Here is a 21,851-nt window from a genome sequence, read left to right as displayed (position 1 = left end):
CAAGGAAAACACAAATAGGGCCTTTTTTAAAGAGTTAGAGAAGATTATAAGCATGCTGTATTTTCGTAACATTAAAGCTAACAATGAAACTTGATCAAATCGACCCAATGGACCTGATTCCATCTGATACTGATATAAAACATGAAGCCGTTGCAGTCCCATATTGTTGTGAGCGCTGATTAGAGGAAAAAAAATGGATGCTGCTTCTTTTACACATTAAGGATGATAAACGTCTGAGAAGCAGTGGAGTGCAAAGCAGCTGAACTTTAAATGTTAGCCGAAGTGAAAAAAGACTTTTTAAGCCGCGAGAGGAGAGCAGCGGAAATATGAGTTAAACGGCCCGATGATGTCAGCACAACAACACGTCTGTGATTGAATCGGATGTGGAAAATCTGATTTGTAGTAAAAGAAAAAACGTTTGAACTCCTTTGACGAGATTATTCATGTAAACAGATGATTTATCGGCCTACTTAAGGAGTATCTAATAGTGACCTCTTCAATCATATCACACCAGGCTGGAGCTGCTGCGAGCCATTAAAGTCTAGAGAAATACGTATTAATGCAGAGGCCACGGCGAGAAAAAAGAAAGGTGAAGTTATGAAAAAGAGCAGGTTGTTGCTGCTCTTTAGCGTTGATGTGCAGCTGAGTGGAGAACTACAGTCACTTTACAATTCAGCTTTTGTTTGGTGCTTCTCTCTGTTACAGTCAGCAGTGATAAATCAGGCACAGCAGATATTTGTACAAATGTCCTCCGAACAGGATCTCCAACAGAACAAAACCGCGGCGTGGTCCTTCAGTAAATCAGGACAACAAAGTGTTGGGGGCCTGCAGGAAGGCCACAAATACTAATAACACCCCTGGTGACTACAGAAGAGGACCCGGCAGTACTGTGGATGAACATTTCACACCAAGAAATGAACTCCAACATCTAAGTGACATTGAAAACTGACTGTATAAAAATGACATGGCAATTTGTGAGAAATGTAATCTAATTACTTTTGTAAAACATTGCATCTAACCCTAAAAAATGGACGCAAAAATTTAACTTCCACAAAGGGCATGGATACTCTGGTTAGGTGGCGACCTCTAGTGGCCAGAGTAATTATTACGGCTGCAAAGGAGGAAGTCAGGTGAAGGAGTATAATTAGCGACAAAGCCTACATAAGGAGGAGTAAAAACTGGGATTTCATAAAAACAGCATATACCTGTGACATCATCAGCCTCACTGATGCAGCTGACCAATCAGCTGACACACTTGGTATCATCAGCTGTTGTTTCCTGACACCTCTACCTGCTCCCGTTGATGATTCGCTTCAAAACAGCAGCGATTTTTATAATTTGCGAGGCCTCGTCAAACTCCTCTTTAACTCTCAAACAGAAAACAGTAATATCTGCATACTTGCGAGCGAAACTTCCTTCAAGTTGCTCTCCAGTCGTAGCCCACAGTTAACAGCCATTTTCCAGTAGTTTGATTTTAAGATAGTGAGCTGACTCAGTGTATTGGCCTTGGCTGACTAACTGCTCACACAGTTGAATTATTGGGTTTATAAAGTGCGCACAGGCTCTTCAAAGCCGCTGAGGCTTTTTGGTCCTTGGTAATGACTAATGACTCAGGGATATTCATGAATGTTTTTTTTCTGTTTAATCAAAGGAGGAATAAAGTGTGAAGGGCCTGGTGATGTGCTGCCTGTGTGGGTTTGTCTGACTTTGCTGCAAAGTACACATTTCTTTCTCATTCTCTGCAGATAAAATTACTCTGACATGGTTATTAGCAGTTTTGTGCTCTGTTTCTCTGGAACAAGATGTGTGTGTGTGTGTGTGTGTGTGTGTGTGTGTGTGTGTGTGCCAGTGTATATTCACATGATCACTGTGATTGTGAAGATATCAGCGTATACGATATAATTAACAGTCTAAATAGTAATTCACATGTAGTCATCTTATAAAAACACTGCCTAAATAACTGCTTTTTACATTCAACTGTGATGTAACATTAATATATAAGTATTAAGTAATATAAGTATATTGCTGTAGTTAAAGTCATATTATAATGATGAATACCTTCATCTTTGTCGCATTTTCTTTTATAGTAATATGTTTGAAGACCAGTACTAGAGCAAATACTCAGAGTACTTTAAGTACCAGTTAAATAATGTAAAACAAAAAGGTCTGCACTGAAAATACTGCTGAAGTAAAACTACAGAAGATTTATCAGCAAAATTAAAGTATCAAAAGTAAAAGTACTGGTTCTGGAGAATGGTATTGTGTTAAAGGTGCAATATGTAAGAATTGGCCTCTTTAAATTCTTCTCCCAACAACTAGGGGGCAGCACATCACCATCACAGTAGCTGCTGCTAACTGTATTCTTTAAATACATCCATGACTGTAGCTACTGTTAGCTTGTTAGCTTTGTTAGCCACGCAGCTAGCCAGACCACCAGGGGACCGTTGGTGTTTACACTGCTAGCACAGGAGCTGTGGACCGCTGGGAGAAGGAAGAGGTTTTCAGGCCGGTTAGCATGCTAACTTCAGAAGATACTGCTTCAACATGATACAGAAACATCGTTGACATTTCGTCAAAACCCTTATTTCTTCACATTTTGTTAATAATTCCAGTTGTGAATGTTTTAAACTAAAATTCTTACATATTGCACCTTTAGAGAAGGACAGCAGTTGGAGTGAATGTCAACCAAAAAGTACGAGAGTGAAAGTCCAAATTAATAAGTCTGATGTGAAATGTGCTGATGTATTAAAAGTGATTTTATGGCAATAAATGTACTTAAATATTTAGTAATGTAAAAAGAAAGTATACACATAAATACTGATTAACAAACACTGGTTGCCAGTAAAATAAATATATTTAAAAATGTGCAACTTTGGCTCTGATGCAGCGTGCAATTGGACCTACTCCTTCAATCCTTTGTTTCAGGGTTTTGTATGCTAATTAAAACATGAATATTATACTGCTATTTCTGTCAGTAGACCCTCTAAAACCCCCTAATTCCTACACACTGCACCTTTAAGTGGTAAAATACCAGACGTCAGTATGAAGTAGCATGAAATACTTATATTCTTAAACTTACTCACACTCTCTCCCACTGATAGAAGTTTCAGCCTTGAACCCATCTAATAATTTAATACATTTATGTTGGAAATTGAATAATAAGTCGTTGGAGCAGCCCTATATGACTGTTAGATGATTTCTCCTGACTCTTATTCACACTCTATAGGTTTTCTTTTCCTGTAAAGCGCTGAGCCTCATGACACTTACGATGAATAATCCCACAGTCCCACCAGAGACATGTGCCAGCCAAGCTCCCTTCATCCTGCCTACAAGCAGGATGGTGCTCAGTGACAGCAGACTTATACATCGGGGACAATTAAGTAAGGGAAAATCTGGTCATAAACAGCAGCGTCACATTGTTAATCCGGCAAATTTGATCCAAACACTTCTTCACTCTCCTCTCTGCCGCCTCCCTGGCTGCCTGCATATCCTCCCTGCCGTCTCCCGTTACATCCGTGTGGAAGTATCGTCTTACCGCAGCAGAGGAGGAGCTGCTGGTGTCTTTCTTCGTCACGGCTGCCTGATACATCGCCAGCCGCTCTTTCACCGACACCGACTCGGTCTCCTGGTCCTCGGCGCTCGGGGCCCAGTCCTGGGGGGGTCCTGACCTGGATCTACCTGGGCTGCCTGCAGCTGCACAAACACAAAGAAGTCGCCCTCTAAGATGTGAGCAAACCAACATCAACTCAGACAGAGCTTGCCGTTTGTAATTGGACTTAAAGGCAGCATATTGGTAGTGCAACTGCTGCTAGATGTAGCTGCTGTTAGCTAGTTAGCTCAGTTAGCTGTGCAGCTAGCGGTCTCAAGTATGACCTCAGACAGGTAGGGGCTAGCTGGTTAGCATGCTAACTTCGGTATACATCTCTGCAACACAATACACAGACATCAGAACGTTAGCAATGTTATTTCTTCACATTCAGATGGCGATTTCAGTGAATGTTTGTATGTTTTCAACTAAAATCTTACAGATTGCACCTTTAAGGACAGTATAAATAAGGTTTATGTCAATGTAGGTGACTGTTTCAACCTGAATCAATAGAATGGATTTTCTGTTTCAGAGAGAAACGCACTGATACTAAAATATTACATAAGCACAGTTTCCTTAAATAAAAAAATAAGTCAATAAAAGGAAATAAACAACACTAAATGTATCCAGATGGTATGTTTAAAGTCTGAAATATTGAAGTGGAAGTTTTTTGCCTTTTTCTGATCAGAGATGCTGAAAATCCCACCCCGATTTTGTTAAATATATCTGCATACCTCCAGAAAACCGCGGATATTTTAACCAAGAAATGGCCAGAGGCAAGCCATGCTTTACAAGTATCGACATGAAACCGAGGCTGAAAACTCATCAATCACAAAGCACTGCTTTATGATACTTCATATTTCTCTCCACGTCCCTGCGGATAGCCAATTAGGGCAGACCACTGATTTTACATTTGACTTTTCTGTGCTACAAAGCATCATTAGGAAAGCGAGAAGCCTCCATTAAGGCTCGGCATACACCCACACTGGACCTTTTAGCTCTTGGCATGTTCTCTCTCTCTGGGCAACAACACCGTGGGATGAAAGAGGACCCTAAATAGAAATCATTCTCTCTCATTACGTGCTCACGCTGTAACCTTTTGACATTTTTGAAAACCTCCTCCTTGTTGTGTTTTCGCACTTGGCACTTACATATTTTCTCCACATGTATGTGTGCCAGTATAACTTTGTCTGAAAGTAGAGGTCGGCCTGAGTGCTTCTTCAGCATGGACTGATGTTTGTTCGAAAAGTCTTGTAGCAGCTGCTTTTTAAATGCATATGGACCCAGTGAAGGTGTCCTTGTGCTTTAGTAGTATAGAGATTAGTGGTATAGTACATACCGTTCATACTTGACCGTGCAAAGCAAGCTATCTACTTATAATCTCTGACGACACTGGCTTGTTTTAGCCCCTCTCTGGTATCCATATCATCAAAATGATGAAATCACACACCCACTTGTTTAACCTCTGTATCTGGTAGGTAAGACCACATTGTTTCCCACATAAATCCATTTAAAAATCTGGACCTGTGATAAAATCTGCACACATTTTTTGTGCCAAGTTCAAATTTGGGAACCAATTTGAACCACTGTGCAACAGTGTTAAAAATTGGAGGAGCTGTTGGAGTTATTGGAAATCCCATTAAAATTTTAATTAAACAAAATAGCAAATTTGGATTTGGATCACAGCTAGCTAAGTGGGCTAAACGGTGATAATAGTGTTAATAGTGTTCATTCAATAAAGATGCTAACCTAGATCTTCATGAATGAATTATACTTCATACAAACCGCTCTGAAACAGAAGAGGATTAGCGTCCTGTTGCCATGGAAAAGGCCAGTTCTGGTATAGAGACAGGACAGGCCATAATTTCTGCTCTAAATACTACAATACCCATGAGCCCCAGCTTTCATAGCTATGGAAAAAAGTGTAAAACGGAACTGTAGCATATTAAGAAAAAAGGTTGTAACATTTTTGAACAAAATATGACGCAATTGTTGGCGAATAAATCCAACAACAGATTTGTATTTCCGTATCTGTATTTTCCTCTGACAGTTGCTGAATATTTAAGAATGGCGGGAACCATACCCTGTCGTTTTTGTCCCTAAACCTAACCAAGTGGTGTCTAAACTTAACCAAACTGTGACTGTTTCATCAGTATTAACTACAACGTATTCACGCTACGTCCACAGTCTCTGTTTCTTATCGTGTCAGCAACTGGGAAACCTCCCAATTTGGAAATCCAAAATGGAGGACGCTAACGTAGCTTATTCGCTGTGTTGAATCATATACATTTTATTCAACCTACTTTGTCGTAGTATTTTCTCCACAGAAGAGGAATGGATAGAAAGATGTATTTTGAATTAACTGTGGGAATTTATAGCTCCTTTAGCGACCAAGCTAATGATCTTGTTAACTGCCAGTTAGCAAGCTCATTAGCTTCCTGTGAGAGCTTTTTTTCTCATTCTTCATCTTCATTAAGTCTTTATTGAATGAAATGATGTACAAGCTTGAGAAATAAATACCATACCAGGGTGGTAAATGACATGAATGCAGAGAAAATTAAAAGAGTGATTAGCATTAGCATGTTCCCTGGGTGGATGGTGTGTTAGCTGTTAGCTCCGCAGCTCTGGTTGTTTACCAACTAGCCCTGTGAATACGTCACCAGGCCTCTTTAACCGAAATATTTCACAACAATGCACGGATATATTTGTGTGTGAGCAGGTCTTAACACGGACGCCGTGTGACGAGAACACCTCATCCCACCGGTTTTAGCTTTCTGCTACGTCCGGCATGTTAGCGGCAACCCGTCAGGGGGGGAAATAGGCCACGGCTAACCTGAGGCTTCGATGACAGAAACACAAGGATAATGCTCTCATTTATCACCCGTGATAAATGTTGAAGTCATGCTCCGGAGCTGTCACCGAGGCGGAGACGTGCGGTGACAACAACGCTTCGGATATCTCTGGTTTCCGAGAAGGGTATGCAAGGCTGCCATAACACGGAGGTGAGGTAAGCAGGGCTCCGTGGACGAAAAAATACACCCGGCCTTTTTATAAACCGTCTCTGTCTGCAGCGTCATGTTCCCCCGTGACAGGGAGATTTATGGCGTGGAAGCGCGTGTGAGGGAGAGAGGGGAATAAAAGGAAACAAAGACGAGGCGAGATTGAAGAAGTTCTAATGAGACTGAAGCCTTTCAAAGATTTGAAAGCTGTTTCACCATCTCCCTTTGCTGCCGCTAATTAATATCAGATCTTTAATAAGCATTAATAACAGCTTTCAAACATCTCATTGCTTAAGACGCCTGTACGTGATGGGGGCCAGGTCTCTGTTTACTGTGTGGTATTGATATCGGGACTTTTTCGCAGCCTTACACTTATAACCTGTGTCATTTTCGGCTTGTGATGGATTGCTTCGAGGCATATTTGCCACCACACTCACTGTTATTTTCTTCTCGGGGTATTTGCTCCTTATCTCTTCAATGCCACAAGTGACGGCACCAGGCTTGGGGAGGGAGGGGGGGAGTTAATGGAAGTGGGAGAGGCCGGGGAAAGTCAACAGGGAAGGCCGGTATGCACGACTCAGTGGCTATATCGAGCCCGGCCGAGGGCCATTGACCTCCCTGTCACTGCCTCCTCGCCGCTGCCTGCGCGAAAGCGATCAGAGGTGAGGTGCCAGGCACAGAAGCGGGGAGGGGAAGGCCGGCACGGGGAGTTGGGGTAAGAGACAAGGGAGGAGAATGTGTCCAGGAAAGAGAGAGAAAAAGAAGGCAGCGTGGATTTGTGTAGCTCAGAGCTGAATCAAAGCCCATAGATCTGTGTCAAGCAGAGGCCGTGCGCTAATCACAGAGGTGTCGCCCCCTTCTCTGCCCTCTCCTCACAAGAGAAGCCTTAAGCAACCCAATTTTCTGTTCATTACTTACTGGCCAAAGCTTCTGGCGGGCGAGGTTTGACAAGGAGAGCCAAAATCGAGCTACACTAATTGAAATGTCAGCCGTGGAGGCCGATTTCTTCCTTACAGACGAAAGCAAAACAGGCACAATAATTGAGCTGTCAAATCTATCAAAATAACTTCTTTACATGGAGACTGGATTGCCCTCCGGTGCTTCCTCATGCTAGGCTAAGCACTTTGTCTCCGATTTGCTACGCTTTCAGAATATTCCAGATCAGATGGCTGCTGGTTATGTCTGGCGGAAGGGAAACAGGAAGAGGCTCATGCATGTTTTATGGCGAAAGCACAAATCCTGGTGGAATCACAGAAACGTACTCCTGATATCACGTCTCGTTCTTTATGGAGCTCCAGCACCTCCAACACAATACTGCGGCTGCACTTCATCTTATTTTTTCGATTTTACACCAAAGATTCATCATGTCTGCGCAGCCCGGGCACGTCAGACCAATTCATTATCGGCTGAAATGTCATCTACTGCTTCCAATCTGGCTGCTTCCACTCGGAAAATCACTTTAACAGAGCTGTGCTGACATGTTAATAAAAGAGTCAGCCTTGAAATGCTGATAGTCGTACAACTCTTACCTTCTGAAGGTGCGTGGGTAGCGCTGTACGTCAAAGGACAATAGAATCCAACAGAATAGAAAAGGGCCTCGGTTCTCCAGAAAAATGGGCTCAGTTGCCCGACACAGAGAGCAGATTCTGGGCAGAGACTGACAGTGAGGCTCGGAGACCAGCTCCAGCAGTGTGAGATCCAGGCATCCAGTGACAGCTGACTTTATTTTAGAAGTCCCCCTCGGTAAAAAATAGGATGGACTCGGGTAAGAGGGTAGGTGGATGTGGGTTGGCTTTTTTTAGTCTCGAGGTACCCAACATGCCCTTAACCTTATGTCACAGTGGGCTTATGGACACAGACGTGAGCCAGAAAGCAGATACATCCTTCATTTAAGCAGCAGAGAGCAGGGAGACGCTTGGCATTTGAAATCACTGCTTGTTAGCATGGTAAATATCATGGCATTTCATGATTCAGCACACACTGGAGATAGATTTCATACACGCTGCTTCATGGACATCAGACCAAACTAAATGAAAAGTGAGAGGGCTTAGATAGTCGGAGGAAAAGTTAACAACAAGGCGAAAAAGATGACGTCACGAGAAACAGTTTCAAGAGCTTGTTCATTGTTCGTGTTTCATTCAGAGAGTTAGATGAGAAGATCAATACCGCTCTCATGTCTGGATGCTAAAAATAGAAATAGAGTCAGGGATTAGTCCAGTTTACCATAAAGACTGGAAGCAAAGTCTGGCTTTAACGTGCAAAAATACACCTGACAACACGTCCAAAATAAAACTTTTTAGATAATAGCCATCATTCATAAATGATGGGATAATAAATGGGATAAGCCTAGCTTAGCATAAAGACAGAAAGCAAGTCTGTCTTTGTCTAATGTGCAAAAAAATACACCTAAATACACACTGAAAGCCCACGAAATATAACTATTCAGTAAAACTTTATAAAACCATCATTAATAAAAGGTTACCCCTGCCGCTGCTAGTTTTTATGCTATGCTAAGCTAATCATCTGCAGGTTTTAGCTCCATGTTTAGCATACACTCATGAGAGTGGTATCCATCTTCTCATGTAACTCTCAGGAGGAAAATAAATATGCATATTTAACAAAATATCAAACCATACAATAAAAATAGATGGCTAGGAATGAAATTGACTCACCCATGTCAATATATATATTTATACCATTTCCCTACATAGTTATTGATTATAGGTTCATGTGCTCGGCATCATTTATAGTGTCAGGGAACGGTTATGATACCACTTCCAGATCAATGCTTCCTCTCAGACGTAAATAGCATCGCTGCTAAACCAAGTTCAATGTGTTACCGCCGCACAGGTCTGAGATACATCCTCCCGGTGCCTTGACTCAAATATTGCCGGTAAAAGCTGCTCAACTTTAGATTTTTTTTCAATGTGGTGAATGATTTACAACACTCTGCTGAGAGGACTGGAGAGTACCTTTCTCTGTGAACCCTTGCTCCGCCTAAAAAGCCATCTTGTACACTTAAAGCCTGCCATCAAGATGCCTTTGAACTTTTTTCAAAGACGGCTCCTCAGATGGACAGCGAGGTGCTATAGACGACTCAAAGTGAGGGAATTCAGTCTAGTACTGAATTGAGCTTGAAACTTTTAACGATCGAGACACACTCGAGCAGGGCAATTGGAGATCTAATTCCTATCCTTCCTATCCCTTATTTCCGTCTGTTTCTCTGTTTCCTTTCCTTCTTGAACACACGTTGCCCTGAAGCGGTAGCAAAGGTCCTCTTTCAAACCTGTGACCTTGTGTTTGTGTCTGATCAGCCCGAGGCCTTTCATTCACTCTTTTACAACCTACATCCTTCTTGACAACACAAGAGAATCTAGCCTACATAACCCTGGAATCATTTATGTCTTTCCTCTCCGTATTATTTGCCGCGATCGCGACTGTTTGACGACCTCATATATGAAACACTAGGTGTTCACGGGGAGCCCACCCCATGAGGCGCCGTTGGCAGCACATCGACCAGAGAAAAGCGTGGTTATCAGGCTTGTGGAGAAGCTGCACTCTGCTGATAATCCCGCTGAAATTGCACATGGATTTCCTGTTCCTAAAGTGGAAAATAAACATACTCCTGTAGAATACATAATGAAGGGGGCTTGAGAATATCGCCAAGCTGAAGTCCAGAGTGAGTCTACACTCAGGTGAGTTTTATAACTTTCACAAGTTATGAATGTGATTAGCCTCTTTAATTTGATAAAAATGAGTTGCCAATTCCACATTATATAACAGCGAGTCTCATTTATCAGGATGGATCGGGATGTGCTAATCAATGCTAATGATTCAAGGAGCATTTCACCTGCTGTTTTTCTCTGTGAGAACGCAGTGTCAAGATGTTCCCCATGCCTGAGTCAAGGCTGGAGAATGAATTACTATCTCTTCACATGTTTCTCTTCCTGATCCTACAAACCAGCTTCATTTTCTGTGTTATTATAGCGTAAGAGAATTAGCGTACTGGCCCAAATATGAGTATGAGTATGTTTTTATAGGTGTTATGATTGAAATAAGTGGAGTTAGGTTATAATCAGGGACTTTACATTCATGTATTTGTACCAGCCCCTTTGGAAGCAGCTGCTGTTAGCTAGTTAGCTCAGTTAGCCGTGCAGCTAGTGGATCGGACTGGGCGCTCAGGGACCAAGGGAGTGTCAGTGTTTACACCGCTAGCACAGGAGCTTTTGAATCTTTAATGGGAGGTGGTTTGGCCGTGGATGGCTAAAGTCATGTAATCATTCACACGGGCTACTTTGTAAACAATAACTGACACGGAAACTTTAAACTTTAAAGGAGAACAAGGAAACATAAAGGGGAAAATACAAACAAGGAAATGATCTTTCACAGGTCCTCACAGAAAGGGACTCCCCCCTCAGTTAGTTGGATGAGCAATGGGGAGATTAGACGAAAACATTTTTTACAGATTAAACCAGGAGACAAAATGTGTAAATGATTGGACAATTAGCTAAGTTAATTGGCTGCTGGCTCTTACTTCATATTTAGCATACAGACCTGAGATGGGCATCAATCTACTCATCTGATCATCAGCAAGAACACCAATAAGCTAATTTCCAAAAAATTAAAACTATTGCTTTTAAGCTAGAGTATATAGTTTTGGCTGAACAGTGGCCACTGTGGCCACAAGTAGCAAATATATCAATTATAGCAAGATTAACTTGAATTATTTGCTTTAAGGGTGCAAGAATTGGCCACAGTTATACTCCAAACAAATAGGGGGCAGCATATCGCAAACTACTGCTAAATGTAGCTGCCTCTTGTCAGTTAGCTTGGTCAGCTGTGAAGCCCACTTCTGGAGGCCTGAGCTATTACTAAACTATTAGCTCTTAAGTTACAAAGTGGTGCTATGAGACAATACAGGCTGGGGCTAGCTGGTTAGCATTCTTACGTCAGTGGATATCTGCAACAAAATACATAAACATTGTTGAAGTAACGTCAGAACTGTTACTTCCTCTCATTCTTTTGGTAATTTAATTAATTTTTAATGTTTCAAACTAGGATTCTTACATACTGCACCTTTAAAAACAACACTTTGACAGCATTGAAAAAAATCATTAAACAAACTATCTGAAGTGTGCCAGCAAAACCCCTGAGTGTATTAAGTTGAGTAGGTGTGTTTTATTGCTCATGATTTCAATTTGTGAGGGGGTGACTGTCTTTTTTCTTCCTTTAAAATTTGCATAGCTTCGCTTTAAAGATTAAATATATAGGTTACATAAAAGAGCAGACTCAGTAAACAGAAGAAATATCATTTAAAAATGCTTGCATAAACATCCGCCATATGTCAAGGTGAAACCGAAGATATTTATACTGTAATCATGATAAAACACACTCAGATTAAAATAACTATTTGTTCTGCAAGGTCGCAAAACACGTTTAAATGCCAAGGATTTCAGAGAACAGCCGCTCTACACATTTCCACGTATACTGAGACGATATGGAGTGTAGACATTGTATTGATTCACCTAGAGGACCCAGCCTCACGTCAATACACAATACAGTCGAACCTCAATTTTCAATCAGTCATGTCTTAGGGGCTAATTTGTGTCCCACAATAGCCACTAAGGGGATCCCATCTGAAACTGACAGGAGGAAAATCTTTGTTTTTCCTGAGGATAACATTATGAAGACATCATCATTTGGCATGCAAATCTGGGAGGAGATTAATTAAAACAAAAACAGTCTTTCGGCAAATCCGGTTCCAATTGGCAGCGTTCGCACACTTTGAAAAATTCTCTTGGGCTGAGTGTGTCTGACAAGTGTAATCAGCCACAGACTAATATAAATATACACACACACAACTTTTAAATATATAATAAAAAGCATCCCCGTGTAGCTATTGTGTGTGACGCGAAGCCAGCCACAGTGTCATGGTGGTGATTCAGGTGTAATACGAGAGGAAACGAGTAAACAAGGATGCCTGTTTAGAAAGAGCAGCATGCATGGAGGTTTAGAGTTGAGCTTTGCATCTGTTTAAAGCGCCGTTACACCGCCGCCGCAGCTTTATATAAACATTGTGGCTTTGCGGGGAACAGCTCCCCATAGCCTCCCCCCCACCCCCGTTACCACCGTTAGTCATTTGACCTGGCAGATTATGCAGCTTTCGCGTGTCAACCTGTCAGCAAACACAAAAGCCGTGGCTCAGTCAGGACAACAGGAACACGCAGGATCGACGAGGAGCTCCAGTTTTAGACGTGGCGCGGAGATTTAGGGCGACACCAAAGCCAGACTGATCTCAGGTAGAGATGGAGAGGTGTGTGAGCACGTGTGGTGGCGTTCATGTATGTGTGTGCGTGTCACCTTGACACCGCTTTGACGCCTGTCAGCACTTCCATCACTTTAGATTCTCACTCTCTACATTGTTGTGACGTGTGAACACATTTGTTGGCAAAGCATAGAAAAGGAAATGGAGGATGAAGAAAAAGACGACAAAGGGTTTTACAACACAACACTTAAGCAGCAATATGTAATATTTCTGATAAAAGCAATGGATCACGTGACTTCTTGTATGTGAAGTGATGAACCCACAGATACTTAGCACCAAGCTGCAGTTCAGTCGGCTCTATGGAGCTTTTTAGTGTGGAGGGTTGATCAGAAGTTGAATGTAGTATGAAGTATGAATGTTTCTGATGAGTAAATGAAAACCTTTAGTGACTGAAGAGCCAGATATTTTTCCTAGATGTTGGTGGAGACCAAAAACTGAGCTAAAAGAGAGTGAATACTGACATTCATCAGAAAAAGGACATCAGCATGTTAGCCTTGTCATTGTAGCAGTATTTTGACACTATTAATATACTTTTACTGAAATCAGGTTGTACTTTTTCTGAGGGTTTTTTATTCCTTTTTTTTTTTTCACTTTCACAAAATTAAAACTGATTGTATAACTAACATACTGTGATGCCTGTTGTGTCGGGGAAGCTGCTTTGTAAGCACAGCTTTGCAAACTACCAATTACTTCAACTACAGCAGAGTTCGGGAGAAATCTAATTTGGTTGATTAAAGCTTTTTAGAAAAAGGTCAAACCACTGTGTAAAAAAACATTAAATTGACAACACATTCGTGAAATTATGACAAAATGTACTAAGCCACGTAATTGAGTTTATTGCAACAAGTGCAAAAAGGTCCAGTTGTGGGTATTGCACTAAGTTAGGAGTTAGCCAAGAAACTTGTAATATAGCAATAGCCAATAATTATGACTACCTTACATCTAGGCCTAATATATTCAAGTTTTACTTTCCTTTTATGGCCAAATTCTGTATTTTTAGTTGTTAACCACACCAAATAAGGCAAAAAAAGTAATTTAACTACTTGAATCACTATGTAAATATGAATGTAGCTGAGCTACCAGCAACAAATGTAGTTAGTTTGATTACAGCAACCTTATGTAGAAATTGATATTTTGTGAGATTTGGCGCCCCCCACAGTTTCTGACCGCAACACTACTTTCGTAAATACAATCCCAGGTCTAACTACAAACAAAACTCATCATGTCATAACAATGTTATGTGTTAAAACTTGTACGTTGAAGTAAACATGTATGTAACGCTGTGATGCTACCCTCACAAGGGCAGAAACAAGTGACAGAGACACTATTCACCCTGTTACATGTGATTTTAAAGCTGCAGTTTTAAGGTTAAAAACGTTCATAATGCTGCTTTAAATGTAATTCTCTCCAACCCTGGGGGGGGGGAGCCACTGTGTTAGAAGTTTCTCCTTGTTGTTTATTTCTGATCTGCAGAGTTAAAAAAAAGAAAAATGAAAAAAGACTGTACCTCGCACTGTAAGCGCCATCTGTGTGTACACCTCTATCAGCGTCAGTGGGAAACAAACTGGAGGTAGCCACTATAGCGTTGCTATCACAGTAATGGAAGCGCAGTATCTAGCGAGCCTCCAGCTTCCCATTAAAAAAGCTGCCAGGGAGGCAGCCTTATCTGGCCGTGAACAATCTAGTTTTCAGAACCTGCTTTCTGCCAAATGTTTATCTTCTAGAACAAATGGAACACAACACTGCATTAACCATTGCCGGACTAGTGTACCCATAATGAAATGTCATACAACACATCGGATGTTGCATCTGGAAAGTCCCATTTTAAAACTTAGAAAAAACAAGACTCACAAAGAGCGGTGTCCGTAGGTGAGGCCATAGTCTGATGTGTTGACGGGTCGGCCGGTGTGAGACTGCTGGACGTCACTCTTTTGGACGGGGAGCTGCGCACTGTTGTCACTTCCTGGTTGAGAGAAAGAGAGAGAGAGAGCTATCAGAGAAAACACCTGTGCTTTTTTCAACAGGGAGACGGAGAGGCGACGCTACGGGTCATCAAAACCAGCTGGCTGTGGCCAAAAACACATGTGCACACACAGAAACACAGAAGATACTACCGCACATACCTCAAAGAGCCACCGTGTAGTTGTTTTAATATTTACAAAGTGAATGAGGTAGTAAAATAAACTCCATAAGTGAATAAACAAGCTGTTCTCAGAGGAAAATAAGATCCCAGAACACGGTTTGAAGCTAGAAAGGTGGCAGGGTCCGCCACATATAAACAAAGAAAATGGAATTGTGTTGTCCTTTAAGGTCAGTTTGTTTATTCAGTTTGTTTGGTCAATGAAGATATTTCTCTTCTGATTAAAATATCTCCCCCAAAACTGCGAAGTGCCCCCTTAAGTGTGAAAAATGATACAGTCAAGCGTCCTCTGGATTCCAGTGAAACTTCACTGCTGTCGTCTGGTCTGCACACACATGTACACACACACACACACACACACTGTGAGTGTAAAGAGAGACGACCTTGAACACAATGTGAACAGTAAGCAATGACTGGAAAGTAAGTGCAAACAGCACTTGGTTGAATTTTAATAGAGCGGCTCTCGCTGTAACTAAAGGTGTTTTCATAGGCGACTATTGATAAAAAGGTACAGCACTGGTAAACGGCATGTCCTTGGTGCATACACGCTTGTTTTCCTCCTTGAAGCGTTTTGTAACGAACTTAGAGAGTCGGTCGACAACAACAAGTCTATTCAGTTGCAAATCATCCCTGCGGGACACGAACACACCTGTGTCTGTCTGTGTGTACTGTAGGTGTGTGTGTATCTTTGCAAATGTGTGGGTGTGTTTCCTTTTTTTTTTTTTGTCATTTGCAAATCAAATGTATTCCCAATAGCGTGTTTTTGATAGCGTCTTCGCCGGGCATCAACAGAGAGTGACAACAAACATGCTCTGCACACGTGGAACACACACACACACACACACACACACACACACACACACAAACACACACTAACACTAACACAGAAACCTGCATCTGTTTGGCTTGGTCTCTGCTGAAGGTGTCGACCGTAATTTGAGAAATGCACCACAGGAGAAAACATTGTCTCTAAAAATTCCCATTTAGCAAAGCCCCAACAGACAGGTATGTTAATTTGCATACTTTCCTACAGTATTACACACACACACAAACACACACACACTAGGGCAACACAGGGTTGTAAACATAATCTCTCCCTTTCTGTCACTGTCATTCGCTCTCTTGCCGGAGCAGCACTCACATCGAATGAAGCTCAAAATCGGCGAGCTGCGAGGAGCTTAAGCACGCGGTCCAAACAGACTGCTAACCACAGCTCCCCAGTGCTGTGTCTGACTGCTGTTATTAAACTGAGTATTTTGTCCACTTTCTGCTCAAGGGATGATTAAGTGCACGAGCGGTAAGGACGTTGTGTGTTCGTGAGCTTGTGCAGAAGTGAGTCACTGAACGAGAGCCATTAAGGGGATTCAAACATTTATCTCTCTTTGGTGGTCTGTTTACACTTCGATTAAAGCCCGCGTCTGCAGTAAATTATGCATCCAGTACATGTGGTGTGTGGGTGTGGTAAAAAAACAAGTTCGGAAAAGGTTTTTCTCTGTACATTAGTACACGGTTTTTGGTTTCATCACAGCAGATGGAACGACGCTGACTCTCATTGAAGAATTGGCTGTGTGTACATATATTATAGTAAGATCTGCATATCTTAACCAAGCTGAGCCAAGGTCTCGAAAACTTTCCAACATTGGAGCCTCTAAACTTTAAGTAAAGTTTTGAATGTTTTAACCAAAATGATTACACATTGCACCTTTAATAATAATAAATAGTAAATAAATGTCATTATCTTAAATCTTGATATAACAATTGGCAAGTTTTTGGTTGGTAAATGTCAGAAAATAATAAAAACAAGAAGTTCTATAAGCTAGTTTCTAGCATCTGTTAGCCTTAAAGGCAGCATAAACAATAAACAAGAGAGGACCCAGGACGCTCCCCTGTGGCACACCACAAAAATATTTATTCCTAATGAACAGAACTCCCCAAGTAGTCTTGACCTTTTCTGTATCCTACCCAACCTGCAATTATCACCATAAGGAGATTGTAACTGACCATATTAAATGCATTATTGAGTTTAAAACATACCAATATAGATATTTTCTGGCATCTAAGTTGAAAATCATCTACATCTTTAAGCAGAGCCGCCTCAGTGCTTCATTGGCAGTGAAATCCGATTTGAAGCCAGTAAAATTTGAGCTTAAACAAATTATTCATGTTATTGGCGTAACGAATGTGCGTGTGTGTGTGTGTTTTTAGGAGCGGCCACACAAAAGCAATTTTCAAAAGCCCAATAAAAACAGCCAGCCTGCAAGGAGAGCTTGATAATGTGCAGCAATTCTGCTGACAAAACCCAATGAACCTCTTTACAAAGTTGGTCAAGGGCACAGAGAGCTTCAGAGAATACAGCACTCAGTTCAGAAAAACAACCTCAGCTGCACTTCATTAAAACAGCGTATTCTCTAATGAGTATTATAGAGAAATACAGTTATTTCATGATCAATACCACGTCAGTCAGCTCTTAAGACATAACAATGCTGCTCCTGAAAAGAAAAAAGCTCTGCATGTATTTTGTGCTGCGATTCCACCAATTAGATGTGACGACCGCATTTATCCATTTTATGAAATACAATAACCGGATGAACAGCAGCAGTGTCACAGCTCAGCCGTCACCAAGTGCTATCTAGCTTTGAGTCCCTGCCATATGTTCTCTTTGGAGCAGGCTGCCAAAGAGGAAGGAGGAAGAGGAAAAGGAAGGGGGGGTGGTGGTGGTGGTGGTGGCGGTGTTGGGGGATGTCTCTGCACATCTCCGACAGACTGACAGAGTTAATAAGGGACACTGCTCGGTGAAATCTGTCTAAACGTTGCTGGCCTGTCGCGAGAGAGATAATCCCTGTGAAAGAAAAAAAAGAGAAAAAAATCACTAGATCCTCAGCTAATGAAATCAATGCTGGCCATCTGGGAACTTTTCATGTGTGACAGACGCCTACAAAGAGGCCAGTCGGACCTGCGATGGTGAAACCATGGTTACATGAAATAGCAGCACATGCGTTGCTAGCCCGGGGAGGCGACACTGTGACACCCTCCACCTTCGCAATGGTGCCTATTAGAGGGAGACATCACCAGAGCGTAGACCGATCCAGGAAACTGAGAGCTCGCCGTCGCACGTGCCAGTACTTTGCCATTTTGCGCTGATTGTCTCGTGTCAGCTGTTGACATTTCCATCCTCTAACAAGCGACGCTCCTTCTGGTAGGCCTTTAATGGCATGCCATGGTACCATGGAGGGTCTCTGAGGAGGGCTGTCTGCCCATCTCTCCTCACACTGTCCTCCCCCTCTCCCCCCAACCGTGTCATCCTCCGTTTTAAAAAATGTCACTCCTAATAAGTCAATTAGCCAAGAATTGAAACTAAAGGTTTTATGTTTTCTCGACTGAGGGAATGTGCTAGTCGGCTGAGATAATGTCAGCTTTAAGGATGTAACAGCCTCTTACACGGAGCGATATACAGTCTTAACCTGAATCAAGTGGGTTTACCTCAATCCACTATGGAATTTTTCACAAGGGGAAGAAATAGAAGTCAGTCCTGCAGGTTTTTCTCTCCCGAATCACCTTTTTCATTTCAACTACAGATTGACTGGGGAGCGTTTAGTGCTCAGTGAACCGGGGATTGAACTAAAGGCCTCTGATGCTGCTCAAAAAAAAGTGCTTGTTGAATCATCAAGTAGTATCCGACCCCCCACACGTCCACCCTCCCAAGACCTTTACAAAAAAGTCTTGTCGTCACCAGGCAGAAAGATTAACCAAATGAAATATGAGGCTTGAGCCATGCCCGCACAGAATTAATCCCAGACAATGCACGCCTATCTGACTTGTGTCCAGACTTGAGGTCTGACGTCATGCTCTCATCGGCCACAGTAATTTCACGAGATTGCGGCGGCTGCAGTTGCTCTCATCTGATTTTACACCTGAAGTTTCACAGAAACATTTAGTTTTTGTTTTGGAGAGATTTAGATTTTATTTGTCTGATTTTGAAGGTTTAGTCTGTTAACAGGATACATGATGTGTGGCTGATGCTGACATTTAGTAGTCAGAGGGACTAAATTATAAACTGTGTACAAAAATAGTTGTCCTGGATGTTAACATTCGACCGGTTAAATTATTGAAATTTATTGAAATAATTAGCAAAATCTTGTAAGCGGGATGTGAGGATTGTGAGGAGCCTTCTTCTAATCATTTTTGACTGTTAAAGGAGACATAGTATGCTCATTTTCACATTAATAATTTTATTTTAGGTTCCTACTACAATATGTTTACATGCTTTAATGCTCAAAAAACATATCAGTTTTCTCATACTGTCCAGTTTTGCAGCTCTTTACTGCCCCTCTGTCTGAAATGCTCTGTTTTAACTCCTGTCTCTTTAAGGCCCCCCCATCCCGAATACCCAGTCCGCTCTTATTGGTCAGCTCACACTTGCCTGAGCCAACAGAGCAGCTGTGCTAAATCAGTTCTCACCTGCCAAACTAACCACTGCGCATAAATTATGCAAATGTGTTACACGGTGACGTAGTGTGATGTCACAAAGTTATGAAATCAGAAGCGGGACTGCTGACGAGGCGTTTAAGGAGCAGTGTTCTCTGTGGGAGAGAGGAGCTTCTGTTGGTGCCAGCTTTGACCTTTTACATGCACAAGAACCGACATAACACACTGAAGGAGGGGAAAAAAACAAACGAACAGTCTCCTTTAATGTTTTCTTAATTGATTCATGGCGTTTGAGAGGAACAGCGAATAATGTATGAATGAACCACCTGACATGGATTATAATCAATATAATGTGGAATATAATATGAGCTACTATATCGCCAAGAGTACGAGTTGTATATCCATCTCTCCCACTTCTGACTACTCTGGACTCAAATAGCTCTGAAATTGCTCCGAGTGCTGTTTGGAAGGAGATGGTGAGGCTGGTGAAGCATTTCAAATCAATAAGGTCCGCTGGTTCAATATCAGATGTGACATCTTGGAGGAGAGAGGGCGCCCACCTCCACAGGATGTACTTCTTAAACACTTTTACAATCTTATTTTTGGACTACTTTCTTTTCCTTTTCCCGTCCGTATCTTTATCCACCTCTTTGCCTAACCTGTTTCTCCCAATCCTTCTCCATCCATCAATCGTTCTGCTCTTGTGTCGAGACACCTCCCTACTCCGTTTGAGTGTGTCTGCAGGTGAACGCCGGTGCCGTCGGCGAAACAGCGAGCGCCTGGGACCGACGCTCCCGAGATCTGTAAACACTTCCGATCCAACCAGACTCCCTCCGTTCGTTTTCTCCTGTTTGTGTCTTTGCTCTGCTGTGTTTGAAACCTCCTCACAAATCCACTCAGAGGCTTCACTGATTAGCGCGCCACATGTCCTCTTGGCGTTTTGCAAACAGTTCAACTAATGCCTGTGACAGTGTCTTTCGAGTAACGCTGCAGTTCTGGCTGCCGCACGACTGCAGGGGCCTGCCAAGAAGAGAAGTCACTCACACATGACTCACTGTTTGGGTACTTCATTTAAAATTACAGTATTCCTTTGTTGGCAAATGGTGCATACATGAGTGAGTCCGCGCATGTGGACACACACACTTTATTTACACATCCAGTTGAGCCACATGCACACACTCCCTCTGACAGCTCTTGGACTGAGTGCTTCTGGCTGTGAGAGCTGCCTTATGGGTTTTCTGGCATAACGTACAAGTGGCTGCTCTCAAAAATGACTCATGAGACTGTACAACAGTAAACAAATCACTGGGCTGACAGAGGCAACCAGTTGCCTTGGACTTGTTTCTCTGAACATGTCTGACCTTCTCCAACAATTCAGAGCAGTGAGCCAAAGGTCCTAGCAGTCATCGAACTGATACCGTGCCAGGAGGAGCATCCCAGAATTATTCCTGTCAGTTTGTTCCCCAGTTACTGATCCCCGCCACTAAAGAACTGCCATTTAATTGGGCTTTCTCAGAGTTAGTAAAGCTGTGTAACTCAAGCAAAGTCAACAGGACCACGAGTGAAGTGTTTTAACACGCGTGATCCTTTTGGAAAACGTGAAAGAGGCGTGAAAATCACAATTTCACATGTGAATATTGAATATTTTAACATGTGATTGGCTCATTTCAATGTGAAAATAAAATAATGTCACATGTGAATTCAGATGTTAACTTCTCACTGTTAATGATTGATATAAATTGATTAGTGGAGGGCATAAACTTCTTTGGACCTTGTAGGGGGGAACGACAGAAAAAGTGCAGGTCAGTTGCAGGACAGACAAGGAAAATATATGGCACTAATATAGATATTCTTTACGTTTACATGTGATGACTTTTCAATGCCAGAACTGTGAAAATAGAGGAGCCATACTCGGAGCAGGAGGTCCACACGACAGGAGAGCGACACCAAGCAGCTCTCCTGTGCCGGGTGCATTCATGCAGGTTGCCCCACAGGACGCACTGTCAGCTCCAGGTCCAACTCTTATGTTAGGAGTTGTTGAGTTCCTGTTGTGGGAAAAGGCCTTAAAGAAGGTTCAAAGAGGAGTCGGGCTGTTTCTGCTGCCAAAGCAGGAAGGAAAACAAGCCAGTCTGTGTAAAAAAAGGCCTGAAGAAAAGAAATGAATCACTGATTTGGGTGGATTTTGATCCCTGGTGATGTCATTAGGGTTAGTTTGGCTTGGAGACTTTCAATTTGTAACTGCATCGGTGAATGTGGCAGGAATAATAAGTGTTAAGCCTCCTTAATTAATGTGTTATTTTCCAAAATCGTAAATCAATATGTAGAAGCAGGAAGCCACATTTTTCCGAGCTTTAGCGACGCCAAACAATACGTTTT

General features: G+C 42.1%; 1 protein-coding gene across 4 annotated transcripts in view; it reads right to left on the bottom strand.

The window, feature by feature from the left end:
• The window catches only part of xirp2a (xin actin binding repeat containing 2a), a 51,282-nt gene that overhangs the window by 17,967 nt on the left and 11,464 nt on the right, over positions 1–21,851 (bottom strand). The window contains exons 2-3 of one of the 4 annotated variants that reach the window (XM_084346737.1): positions 14,762–14,900; positions 3,536–3,693 (exon numbers count right to left, since the gene is read on the bottom strand). In XM_084346737.1, coding sequence (XP_084202863.1) covers positions 3,536–3,693; positions 14,762–14,900 — 297 coding nt within the window. Of the gene's footprint in view, positions 1–3,535; positions 3,694–8,114; positions 8,249–14,761; positions 14,901–21,851 lie in introns of those variants that run through there. The other 3 variants (XM_084346738.1, XM_084346739.1, XM_084346740.1) reach the window with 3 other exon arrangements.

This window comes from Pagrus pagrus, assembly GCF_965226575.1.
Source record: "Pagrus pagrus genome assembly, chromosome: 24".
Taxonomy (NCBI): domain Eukaryota; kingdom Metazoa; phylum Chordata; class Actinopteri; order Spariformes; family Sparidae; genus Pagrus; species Pagrus pagrus.
This window is presented reverse-complemented; position numbering and strand designations above follow the sequence as displayed.